Here is a 13152-nt window from a genome sequence, read left to right as displayed (position 1 = left end):
GATTATATGAGGATTAGGCATGGACTTTTTAAATATCTTTTTAAAGGACTCTCTGAGGTCTAGGCGTGGATTTTCTAAATATTTTTAATGACTACATGAGGTTTAGGCATGGATTTTTTAAATATTTTTAGGGGCTATATGAGGTCTAGGCGAGGATTTTTTTTAAAGATCCAACTGAGGTCTAAACTGAAATTTTTTAATGGGCGTAGTTATTTTAAATATATGTTTTAAGAACATATAGGAGTGAGTTTTTTAAAAATTATTTTTAGGGACCATTTGAAGTCCAGTCGTAGATTTTTTAAGTTGAAGTGTTGTAGCACATCGCATGGTCGGTTCCACTCGATTACCTTTCGCGGCACTCTAATGTTCTTGTTCTTCCCCAATCGCTTAGAAAATTCTCATTAAAGTACTGCCTCCTCCCTTATTACTCCCTTCCGAAACATTGTTATTTTTCAACCAAATCCCGGGTGGGCAAATAATTCAAAAATCCAATAAATTGCTAACCATAATGAACAATGATTATGAATCTAAAGTTTAGGTGTGAAATTTGTATGTTTCAATATTTAAGTTTAACCACAAAAAAATAAAACAACAACAACGACAGACTGGTAAATAAACGGACAAGTTAAACTAAATTTTAACGATCCCCGACGAAATTCAAAGGAAAGGTAACAAAAGAATTAGTTCGAAACAATGACTTCATATTGTCAACTCATATGGTGATGTTTCGCAATATAAACTCTTCCTGACGGCTGAAAGTTATCATTCGACGTTTGAGTTCCCACACATCATTGGAAGTTGTTTTATTTAGAACTTTGCGGAATTTTGAAAAAAAAATATATATTTCAATATGAAGTTCTATATTTGTGTTGCTGCTATCCTGTTCAGTGCTTTGTTGGCACCCAGCGAAGCCACCTTTGATTTGATTGCCAGTGTACCGACCGCAGGAGGATATGGAGGTGCAGGATATGGTGCAGGTTATGGTGGTGGTTATGGTGCAGGTTATGGTGCAGGTTATGGAGTGGGTTATGGCGGTGGTTATGCTGGTGGCTATGGTGCTGGTTATGGTGGCGGCTATGGTGCTGGTATTGGTCCAGCCTATGGCGGTAATGTTAAAGTTGTAAAGGTAACTGTAGTCCCCAGTGTTGCCGGTGGTGCATATGGTGCAGGAGGCTTTGGTGGTGCTGGATCATATGGAGTTGGTTCATATGGCGGTGGTTATGGTGCTGCAGTGGCTCCTGTAGCTGCCGTCACCACACCAGTTGTTACTGCCGTTACTACCCCCGTTGTGACCTCAACTGTTGGTGGTTCATATGGCATTGGATCTGGATCATTTGGCGCTGGATCTTATGGTTATGGTAGCAATATTCTTCCTGCCTATGGCTATGGAGCTGGTTATGGCAATACTTTTGGTTCAGGCTATGGAGCAGCTGCCGACTGCTTTTAAATAACGAATTCGACTTCGAAACGAATTTTGTACTTATTGAATTGTTGTTATTGTTAATATTTTGTCCGAATATTAAAGAAAGTCTAATAAAACTCTAAAGTTTCAAATATATATATTTTTTGAGGATATAGGTAATAGTGTGAACTATTAATTAAATTAAAGTCTAAGAGAAATGTAGCAGGTTAAACATGTCAGTATATTTATTATGTACCGTGATTTCCTAATTATGAAAAACTTTGGAGAAGAGACTTCCAAAAAATCTCTAGTAAAAAATTTAAATTTTGAATTTTTAGTTGGTATTTTATCTCAAGAATACTTCATTAATGCCCGGAAATAATAATGTAATTTCAAAAAAAATGGACCTCTACATAAAATACTCGGAAGAGCTCGAAAGGATTTCCAAAAATAAGATTACCTCCAATAAAATCTACGCATGGATTTTGAAGAATATTTTGACAAATTTCTGAGGTCTATGCTTGGATTTTTTAAGTACATTTTGAGGGAATACCTGAGTTCTAAGCGAGATTTTTAAAATTTATTTTTAGGGACTATCTGAGTTCTAGGCGTGGGTTTCTTAAAATATTTTTTTATGGACTATCTGAGGTCAAAGCGAGGATTTTTAAATTTATTTTTAGAGACTATCTGAGGTCATAGTATGGATTTTTTAAACATAGATAAAGACTCTCTGAGTTCTAGAAGTGGATTTTTTAAATATATTTTTTAGGGCTATCTGAGGTCTAAGCTTGGATTTTTATAAAAATATTTTGACCGACCCTCTGAGGTCTAAGAGTGAATTTTTTTAAAAATATTTTGACCGAATCTCTGAGGTCTAGGCGTGGTTTTTTAAAAAATATTTTGACCGACCCTCTGATATCAAGGCGTGGACTTTTTTAAAAATATTTTGACCGACCCTCTGAGGTCTAGGCGTGGATTTTTTTAATAATATTTTGACCGAACCTCTGAGGTCTTGGCGTGGATTTTTTTAATAATATTTTGACCGACCCTCTAAGGTCTAGGCGTGGATTTTTTTAAAAATATATTGACCGAACCTCTGAGGTCTAGGCGTAGATTTTTTTAAAAATATTTTGACCGAACCGCTGAGGTCTAGGCGTGGATTTTTTTAAAAATATTTTGACCGACCCTCTGAGGTCTAGGCGTGGATTTTTTTAAAAATATTTTGACCGACACTCTGAAGTCTAGGCTTGGATTTTTTTTTAAATATTTTTACCGACACTCTGAGATCTAGGCGTGGATTTTTTTAAAAATATTTTGTCCGACAATCTGAGGTCTAGGCTTGGATTTTTTTAAAAATATTTTTACCGACACTCTGAGATCTAGGCGTGGATTTTTTTAAAAATATTTTGTCCGACCCTCTGAGGTCTAGGCTTGGATTTTTTTAAAAATATTTTTACCGATACTCTGATATCTAGGCGTGGATTTTTTTAAAAATATTTTGACCGATCCTCTGATGTCTAGGCGTGGATTTTTTTAAAAATATTTTGACCAACTCTTTGGGGTCTAAACGTGTCATTTCCATGCTTATTTTGACCAACTCCCTGAGGTCTATTCGGGGATTGTTTGAGAATGTTTTGACCAACTCTCTGAGTTTTAAGCGTGGATTGCTTGAGAATGTTTTGACCTACTCTCTTAATTGTAAGCGTGGATTTTTTAGGAATATTTTGACTAATTTCCTGGGTTCTAAGCGTGGATTTTTTTTAAAGATATTTTAGCCAAATCTTTGAGATCTAAGCGTGGATTTTTTAAGAACATTCTGATCAACTCTCTGCGGTCTAAATGTCGACTTTTTAAGTACATTCTGACAACTCTCTGAGGTCTAACCGTGGATTTTTCAATATTATTATGAAAAGCTCTCTGAGGACTCAGCGTAGTTTTTCTAAGAATGTTGTAACCAATTCTTCGAGGCCTAACCGTTATTTTTTTTTTTTTTAAATATTTTGAAAAATTTCCTGAAGTCTCAGCGTCAATTTTTATGAATATTTTGATCAACTCTCTGAAGCCTAAAGTCTGAGCGTAAATTTTTTTGGAATATTTTGACCTAATATCTAAAGTATAAGCGTGGATTTTTAAGAACATTCTGATCAACTCTCTGCGGTCTAAATGTCGACTTTTTAAGTACATTCTGACAACTCTCTGAGGTCTAACCGTGGATTTTTCAATATTATTATGAAAAGCTCTCTGAGGACTCAGCGTAGTTTTTCTAAGAATGTTGTAACCAATTCTTCGAGGCCTAACCGTTATTTTTTTTTTTTTTTTAATATTTTGAAAAATTTCCTGAAGTCTCAGCGTCAATTTTTATGAATATTTTGATCAACTCTCTGAAGCCTAAAGTCTGAGCGTAAATTTTTTTGGAATATTTTGACCTAATATCTAAAGTATAAGCGTGGATTTTTAAGAAGTCTTTGGCCAACTCTGTGAAGTCTTAGCGTGGATTTTTGAAGAATATTTTGATCAACTCTTTCAGGTGTATTCGTGGGTTTTAGGAATGTTTTGTTGTGTTGACCGATTCTCTGATTTTTAAGTTTTTTGAATATTTTTTTTCGATTTCTTTTTGTGTTTAATAGGGTCTTTAATAGGGTTTTCCCAAAACAGAATACCTCCAATCGGGCCTTGTAAACATCAAAGGGTTCTATACATACAAGACTTCTAACTGGTGTTCCATATATATGGATAGCCACCATAAAATCTTCCATGCCATATAAGACCACAAAAATTTCGTTTTTACATAGAAAACTTCAAAGATATTGGAAGATTGCTTTTTCCTTAGAAGACCTCCTTGTCTTCTATTGAAAAACCCCCAAACTTTTATTGGAACACTTTTTAACCTTCTGTTCAAAGACATCTTAGTCTTATATGGGAAGACCACTTGGACCTCCTTTATTGGAAAACATTTCTGGTTTTATATTGAAAGACCACTTAGTCTTCCGTTGAAAGGTTTTCCGTAGAAACGGCTCTGTTCTTCCATTCTATTATAATACCTCTGGGTCGTCTTTTGGAAGACCTCTTGGTCTTCTGTTGAAAGATATCTTGTCTTTATATTAAAAGAACTCTTGATCTTCCATTGAAAGACATCTTGATTTTCTATAGAAAGACCCGGCAACGCCTTCAATGAGGAGATTATTCCAAGGAATCTTCAATACGTAGTAGACCTCCAAGAACAGAACTATAATTTTCAAGAAATTATAAGCAGCAAACCACCATATAGTCCATTCCAAAATCACATTTTTAATTGTATTCTTAATTTATTAATTTTCAATTCGTTTTCAATTATATTCTCTATTTATTGATCCGCAACATTGTGAAGAAAAAATTATCGGATCAAATATTTAAGCATTTTTATGACAAATTATTTTTTATTTCGTTCGTTTATAAACATCCAGCTGCAGCTCCGTAACCTGATCCAAAAGTATTGCCATAGCCCGAGCCAAATGTGCTGCCATAGCCTAAGCCAAAAGTACCGACATAGCCTGATCCATAACCGAATGAAGGAGCAATACTATTGCCATAACCATAGGATCCAGCGCCATAAGACCCAGCAGCAAAAGATCCACTACCATAACCAGCACCAACTGTTGAAGTAACAACGGGGGTGGTAACGGCTGTAATTACGGGTGTGGTGACAGCAGCAACAGGAGCCACAGCTGAAGAATACGATGTACCATAGCCAAAAGATCCAGTGCCAAAAGATCCAGCACCATACGACCCAGCACCGTATGATCCAGAGCCATACGAACCACCGACAGCCCTTGGCAATACAGTTACTTTTACTACTTTGACATTGTTACCATAGTTGGAACCTCCAAAATTGCCACCGTAACCGCCATAACTGCCACCATAACCTCCAGCAAAGCCACCGTAACTTCCTCCATAACCTGCGCCATAACCACCAGCAACACCACCATATCCTCCTGTTGTTGGCACACTGGCTATCACATCGAATGTCGCCTGTGATGGAACCAAGAGAGCAGCAAACACAAACAGAACACTAATGGAAATTTTCATTTTGAATCGTTTTTTTGATTAAAAATCGTTTGTGGTAATAATGTGTTCCAATGGAGGATGGGAAACAACTAATGACACTAATGGATCACTAGGAGGATTTTATAGTGCAAAATTTCTGCATATGGGCGGACAATAAGGAGTCATTGTTTTAATTCATTCCATTTAAAAATTCACTATCGATGGTTTAAATTTAGCCTAACACATTAGTATTAGTCTAGTTTTCTGCTCGACTGAAATATTGAAACATACGATTTCACACCTAAAATGCAAATACACTTAGAGCCCAAAAGTGCTCGCAATGATCAAGAGGCTGTTACCGCCTCTCAACTATAGCCGTAAGTAAAAGGTATTGCCTTACTTCTTAAATAAGCCTTTTTGGTGTTCTATAAAAAGATTTTTTGTCTTCTGTGAAAAAAATCCCCTGTTTCTTGAGAAGATCTCTCGATTTCCTAGAGAAAGACCACCTATTGGTCTTCTATAGAAATACTCCCTTTTGGTCTTCTATTGGAAGACCACCTATTGGTCTGCTATTGAAAGACCCCCTTTGGGTCTTCTACAGAACGACCACCTATTGGTCTTCTGTAGAAAGACAACCACTTGGTATTTTATAAAAAAAACACCTCTTGGTCTTATATGGAAGTTCCATATCATAATCTTCTATGAGAAGGTCTTCTATGGTAAGACCAATTCTTGGTCTTCTATGTAAAGACCAATTCTTGGTCTTCTATGGGAAGACCAATTCTTGGTGTTCTTCTATAGGAAGACTAATTTTTGGTCTTCTATAGTAAGACCATCTCTTGCTAATTTATATAGAAAGACCAACTCTTGGTCTTCTACAGAAAGACCAACTCTTGGTCTTCTATAGAAAGACCAACTCTTGGTCTTCTATAGAAAGACCAACTCTTGGTCTTCTATAGAAAGACCAACTCTTGGTCTTCTATAGAAAGACCAACTCTTGGTCTTCTATAGAAAGACCAACTTTTGGTCTTCTATAGAAAGACCACCTCTTGGTCTTCTATAGAAAGAGCAACTCTTGGTCTTCTATAGAACGACCAACTCTTGGTCTTCTATAGGAAGACCACCTCTTGGTCTTCTATAGAAAGACCAGCTCTTGGTCTTCTATAGAAAGACCACCTCTTGGTCTTCTATAGAAAGAGCAACTCTTGGTCTTCTATAGAACGACCAACTCTTGGTCTTCTATAGAACGACCAACTCTTGGTCTTCTATAGAAAGACCAACTCTTGGTCTTCTATAGAAAGACCAACTCTTGGTCTTCTATAAAAAGATCAACTTCTGGTCTTCTATAGAAAGAGCAACTCTTGGTCTTCTATAAAAAGACCAACACTTAGTCTTCTATAGAAAGACCAACTCTTGGTCTTCTATAGAAAGGCCAACACTTGGTCTTCTATAGAAAGACCAACTCTTGGTCTTCTATAGAAAGACCAACTCTTGGTCTTCTATAGATAGACCAACTCTTGGTTTTCTACAGGAAGACCACCTCTTGGTCTTCTATAGAAAGACCAACTCCTGGTCTTCTATAGAAAGACCAACTCTTGGTCCTCTATAGAAAGACCAACTCTTGGCCTTCTATAGAAAGACCAACTCTTGGTCTTCTATAGAAAGACCAGCTCTTGGTCTTCTATAGGAAGACCACCTCTTGGTCTTCAATTGGAAGACCACCAATTGCTCTTCTATAGGATGACCATCTCTTGGTCTTCTATAGAAAGACCAACTCTTGGTCTGCTATAGAAAGACCCTCTCTTGGACTTCTATAGAAAGACAACCTCTATAGGAAGACCGCCTCTTAGTCTTCTTAGTTGGTCTTTTATAACAAAACGACCTCTTGGTCTTCTATGGAAAGGTCATATCTTAATCGTCTATAGGAAGACCATCTCTTGTTGTTCTAAAAGAAGACCATTTCTTGGCCTTCTGTAGGACGATCTTTTAGTCTTACATAAAAAAACCCAATGGTCTTACAAAGAATGTCACTTTTAGATCGTCTATAGGAAGACCAAATTCTGGTCTTTTATAGAAAGACCATCTTTTGGCCTCCTATAGGAAGACCACCTCTTGGTCTTCCCTAGAAATATTTCTTAGTTTTCTATAAGAAGACATCTTGGTCCTTTTGCCTTAAATATGAAGATCTCCTCCATTTTGGATATCTATAAGAGTCCTTTTTCGAAAAAAGGAGCTCTGATAGCAATTCAATGGAATGGTGCAGGTTTTTGGTATTGCACACAATTTTGTATTGCTTAAATAATAAATAAATTATATAGATTAGTAAATAACACCTTAACCATTATAGAGTGTGTGGTTAAGTTTAGGTGTGAAATTTTATGTTTCAAAATATCGCTGGAGCAAAAAAAATAAATGCACATAAACCAATGCGTTCAGCCAATTTTTCAGCTATTGTTAAGAAAAATTGGAAGAAATGATTTAAAACAATGACTCCTTATTGTCCGGCCATATGCAGATATTTTGCACTATAAAATCTTCCGGATGATCCACGAGTACCACTAGTTGTTTCCCATCCTCCACTGGAAAGACATTATTACCACCAAAGATTTTAAATTGAAAACTGTTCATTTTTAAGATTTTAAAATGAAACTTGTGATTTGTGTTCTCTTTGTGATTGCTGCTCTGTTGGTTCCATCGCAGGCGACATTCGATGTGATAGCCAGTGTGCCAACAGCAAGAAGTTATGGTGGTGGTTATGGTGGAGGTTATGGTGGTAGTTATGGTGGCAGCTATGGTGGCTTGGCTGGAGGTTATGGTGGCAGTTATGGTGGCTACGGTGGCAGTTATGGCGGTTACGGTGGCAGTTATGGCGGTTACGGTAGCAATTATGGCGGTTATGGTTCCAACTATGGTAACAACGTCAAAGTAATCAAAGTTACTGTTCTGCCAAAGGCTGCTGGTGGTTCCTATGGATCTGGATCATACGGTGCTGGGTCGTATGGTGCTGGATCATACGGTGCCGGGTCGTATGGTGCTGGATCGTATGGCTATGGTACATCTTACTCTACCCCTGTGGCTCCTGTTGCTGCTGTCACCACACCCGTGGTTACAGCCATTACTACCCCCGTTGTAACCTCAACAGTTGGCACTAGTTACGGCACTGGATCTTTTGGGGCTGGATCTTATGGTGGCGGATACACTGGTGCTGCATCATATGGTTATGGTAACAATATTCTCCCTTCGTTCGGTTATGGATCCGGTTATAGTAACTCCTTTGGATCAGGTTATGGAGCAGCGGCAGGATGTTTTTAAATTGATCCCTTGATTTTTGGATTTACGAACAATATATTAAATTATGAAATTGAACTAATTTTTTGTATCAATTGTTTTCCGTATTTAATAAAAAATATCATGGTAGAACTAAGAAGGTAGACAAGTAATCGTATGTTTATATTTTTTTGAAATTTATACATTTGACAACATCTAATTGTCAAAATCTATATTCAAAATCAGAGATGGAAACTGTTTTTTATGTATTAAAATTTGACAAGGTAAATTACAGAAAATGCAGAGCTGGGAATGCTGATTTGAAATGAGGTTACCTTTATTTCATTGTGCCATGAAGAATATATAACACAATATAAAATTAAAAGTTTAACAACTATCGCTTTATTATGGACTTTCCGTGGCATTTGCTTTCATGTCGGACCACCTCCCGTCATGCCATGATTTGTGGATAACATAATTGTAATAACTTTTTTATAACGTATCGACAGTACCCCAAATAGTTCAGACTTGAGACATCGTAATATTTTTGTAGGACTTAGATCCCAATGACCCACCCACTTTCACTGCTGATGGATAGGGGTGAGATAAATAGGTAACAAAAGGAAATGCGTTCTTCAAATGTAGGAAACGTACTTAATGGTATTGAAAATAATATTGAGTGAACGTATTGAGATTTGGAGGGGATTTTGGAAATACGTACTAAAAAAGCGTCAAAAAGTAGCATTAAATATGTTATTTAAGGGAGTGGATAGAGTTGGAAATCTGAAATTTGGTTTTAGGGTCACTTTATGTGTGGTGAGGTTGAGGTTTTGAGGTAATTTTGGAAATACGTACTAAAAAAAGTACGAAAAGTTCTAAATGGTATTAAATTTGGTATTGGGGAAGGGAAAGAAGCTGGAAATCTTGTACATAGGCAATAAGTATAATATATATAAAAGGACAATAAGTATAATTATGTGAACGAATGGAGGTAAAACCTTCGAATTAAGTATGAGGATCACGTTTAGAAACTAGCCTTGATATAAAGATGTGATTTCGGAAGTGTGTACTAGATGTAAGAACTGTAGTTAATGATACTAAATTCGGTACATTATTGTTTTGGGTGAATGTACAGGGTGAGATAAAAAAACTGCAACAAAGTCAAATGTCACAGGTTTTACTTTTTTTTTTAATTTTATTGAATTAAAGAAAAAAATGTAGAAAATCAGCAAATTTCAGAATAAGTTCAGATTTATTCAAACTGGTCACCTTTGGCACGAATTATGGCCTTCAAACGGCCAATGAAACCGTCACACGCTGCCCGGATGTTGCTCTGCGGTATTTTGGCCCATTTCGAGCGAAGCGCTCGCTTGAGGTGATCGACACTTTGGTATTTTTTAGTGCCAGCCTTGCTTTCCAAAATACTCCAGACACAATAGTCCAACGGATTGGTATCCGGAGATTTTGGTGACCATTGTGCGCTGGAAATGAAGCGAGGAACCTTGTTTTGTAACCATTCTTTGGTGGATTGTCCGAGGTCTGCGGCCAAAATGTTTGCGTGCCCAAGGGAAAGAAAATAGACTCAAAATAATGATCTTTATTGAATTAAATTATATTATTTATTTTTGGGGAACCAATATATATATATATATATATATATATATATATATATATATATATATATATATATATTTATATATAAGCTGTTACAGTAAAACAATTGGTTCCCCAAAAATAAATAATATAATTTAATTCAATAAAGATCATTATTTTGAGTCTATTTTCTTTCTCTTGCGGTGTAAGTTCTTGCACTTTTTGGAATTTCAATGTCTTTACCCCGAGCTCATTTTTCAATATTTGCCGAATGGTACATTGCGATATGTTCAGCTTACGAGCCATTTTTCGGCCATTGCGACGCGGGTTTCGATCAAGTCGCTTCTTTACTTTTCGAACCATTTCTGGTGATGTTGCTGTTTTTTCCATCCACTTCCTTGACGTCGGGCTGCGCTACCAGTATCACGGTAACGAGCGATGGTACGAGACACAAAACATTTATTCACATTTAAATGCTGGAGAGCTCTAACGATAGCCACTTATGGGTTTCCAGCCAAATATAAAGAAATCTAACTATCACGCTTGAATTCCATCAGGAATAACTTTTTTTTTCTGGAAAATTCTCACCACAATGCTCTTGTACGCTTGTAAACAATATAATGAGCTGTCACTGCAATAATTTTAACAGCTGTCGGGCGAGTGACTCAGAAATGACAGCAGTCTGAAGTTGGTTGTAGTTTTTTTCGTCTCACTCTGTATATAGAAAATTCTCGTTCAGGGGGTAAAGTATTAACAAAAAACTTCTTGTGTAGAATTTAAGACAATGCCATTGAAAAATGTGACTAAAATCATCAAAATACCGAATGCCGAGAGGTACAGCTATATGGGGGATATACGATATCGTGTACCTATATAGACAATATTTTTCAGGAGGTAAAGAAGTCACAAAGAACTCCTTGCGTAGAATTTCTGACAAATCCAGTAAAAATTGTGGTTAAAATCATCCAAGTGCCGAATACCGGGGGGTACCGTTATATGGCTGCCATACGATATCCGGGACCCATTTGGCCCATCTTCGAACTTGAATTGCCTGCAGACAAAAGACTGATCTGTGAAACATTTTAACTTCCTATCTTTATTCGTTTTGACTCTAGCGTTATTACAACAGGCGTACAGAATTTTACGGTGATCTAGAATATGTATTATTATTTCGGTGAGTTACAAAAGTAATGACGTACTTAATATGCCCTCCATACTATGTATGGTGGAGGGTATACAAATATTTTCCTTAGATAATAGGTACTAAAAAACAAATCCAACTTATCCTAATCGCAGCCAAACAATTGTTCATACCTATTATTAGATTTAAGAGAATTTTGGTCTGTTCCAGAACCAGAACCTGCAAGAATCTACTAGTTTTGCTATTTTTATACCCTACACCACAAGGTGGTCAGGGTATTGTGTCTTTGTGCATTTGTTTGTAACAGGCAAAAGGAAACGAGATAGACCCTTTTGATGATCTGCATAAAATCACATTCTGAGTCGATTTATGAATGTCCGTCCGTCCCTCTGTCCGTCCGTCCGTATGTCCATGTATTTTTGTAAACAAAGTACAATTCGCATTAATTGCGCTAAGTATGCCAAATTTGATCGAAATCGGTGCAGATATAACTATAGCTCCCATATATATTGCTCATCCGATTTGTTATTTTTGTCCACCGCCGCCGTAATATGCACTCTGCAACAACAATATTTGGGGAAATATATCAAATACAGCTCAGAAATACATTTACTAAATTTTATCGAGATCGGTTCAGATTTGGATATAGCTCCCATATATAACTTCGTCCGATTTACCTTTCCTTGTGCACCAAACGTCTAATATTTGCCCAAATGCGATGGAATTTGGCACATACGACCGAATTGAGTCTAGAAGGTAGTATGCCAAATTTGGTGAACATCGGTTCAGATATAGCTATAGCTTCCATATATATTGTTCATCCGATTTGTTATAATTGTTACCCACAGCAGTAATATACACTCCGTAAAAACTATATTCAGGGAAATATATCATATACAGCTCAGAAATATCTTTGCCAAATTTTATCGAGATCGGTTCCGATTTGGATATAGCTCCTATATATATCTTTATCCGATTTCAAATTAATTGTGCACCAAATGGGCAATACAAGTCCGAATTTAAAAGATACAAATGCTTCGGCATATTAAGTCCCTTGAACTTTAAACTATAATTATAATCATAGCGTGTATGATTGAATTCTCCCATAAAAACTTTTAATTGTTATGCAGAGCTCTACTAAATTAGCAAAGTGGTATAGGGTATCATAAAGTCGGTCCCGCCCGACTTTAAGACTTTCTTTACTGGTTTTGATATCACAAATGGAAAATCGGTTATCGTAGTAAAAACTTTCTTGCTGTTGTGGAACAGATCATATTTTACCGGACTGCATGTTCCTTCATTCAAGTGGTCTTGGCTACCTATTGAGCGCATCGATACCGTGTGTTTAGGTCATGACCTTTATTATTTTACAAATTATCGTATGCGACAGCACACAAGATCACACATGTGATACTTATGGCGGCTGGGAAATTGATAATTTTAGAATATTAATTTTTAATGGTCAGATTTTCTCAGCGCCTCTACCGCAATTCGACTTCAATTAAAAACCAATATGTATTCTATAGAAAACGACTTTACATTCTAGAGAAGACCTTTTAATTCATTCATTGAGTCTCTGAGAAGAATAAGGGAAAAAATGCTATGCCTACAAATATTTTGTGTTCGACAAAAATACCCAAAACTGTTTTACCAACAATTGTTTCTACACAAACTTAAAGCAGTTCAAACTTCATTGTCCACGACCGTAACATAAACTGCCCGTATG

General features: G+C 36.5%; 3 protein-coding genes across 3 annotated transcripts; 2 read left to right on the top strand and 1 right to left on the bottom strand.

The window, feature by feature from the left end:
* The first annotated feature begins 750 nt into the window (after positions 1–750).
* Positions 751–1558, top strand: LOC101892083 (keratin-associated protein 21-1). Its single transcript, XM_020038090.2, has one exon. The coding sequence runs from the start codon at positions 851–853 to the stop codon at positions 1445–1447; it is 597 nt and encodes a 198-aa protein (XP_019893649.2). The 5' UTR covers positions 751–850; the 3' UTR covers positions 1448–1558.
* A 3273-nt stretch (positions 1559–4831) lies between these two features.
* LOC131805765 (keratin-associated protein 6-2-like) lies at positions 4832–5467 on the bottom strand. Its single transcript, XM_059129360.1, has one exon. It carries the CDS (start codon positions 5465–5467, stop codon positions 4832–4834), a length of 636 nt encoding a protein of 211 aa, XP_058985343.1.
* Positions 5468–7731: 2264 nt separating this feature from the next.
* LOC131805770 (keratin-associated protein 6-2-like) lies at positions 7732–8862 on the top strand. Its single transcript, XM_059129372.1, has one exon. The coding sequence runs from the start codon at positions 8069–8071 to the stop codon at positions 8735–8737; it is 669 nt and encodes a 222-aa protein (XP_058985355.1). The 5' UTR covers positions 7732–8068; the 3' UTR covers positions 8738–8862.
* The last annotated feature ends 4290 nt before the right edge of the window (positions 8863–13152 follow it).

This window comes from Musca domestica, unplaced genomic scaffold (genome assembly GCF_030504385.1).
Source record: "Musca domestica strain aabys unplaced genomic scaffold, Musca_domestica.polishedcontigs.V.1.1 60, whole genome shotgun sequence".
Classification (NCBI taxonomy): Eukaryota; Metazoa; Arthropoda; class Insecta; order Diptera; family Muscidae; genus Musca; species Musca domestica.
Note: the sequence above shows the minus strand (reverse complement) of the source record. Positions and strands in the feature narration are given on the sequence as shown.

Coding starts and splice junctions, on each gene's coding strand:
- LOC131805765 (XM_059129360.1), bottom strand. CDS start 5,467: ATGAAAATTTCCATTAGTGTTCTGTTTGTGTTTGCTGCTCTCTTGGTT.
- LOC101892083 (XM_020038090.2), top strand. CDS start 851: ATGAAGTTCTATATTTGTGTTGCTGCTATCCTGTTCAGTGCTTTGTTG.
- LOC131805770 (XM_059129372.1), top strand. CDS start 8,069: ATGAAACTTGTGATTTGTGTTCTCTTTGTGATTGCTGCTCTGTTGGTT.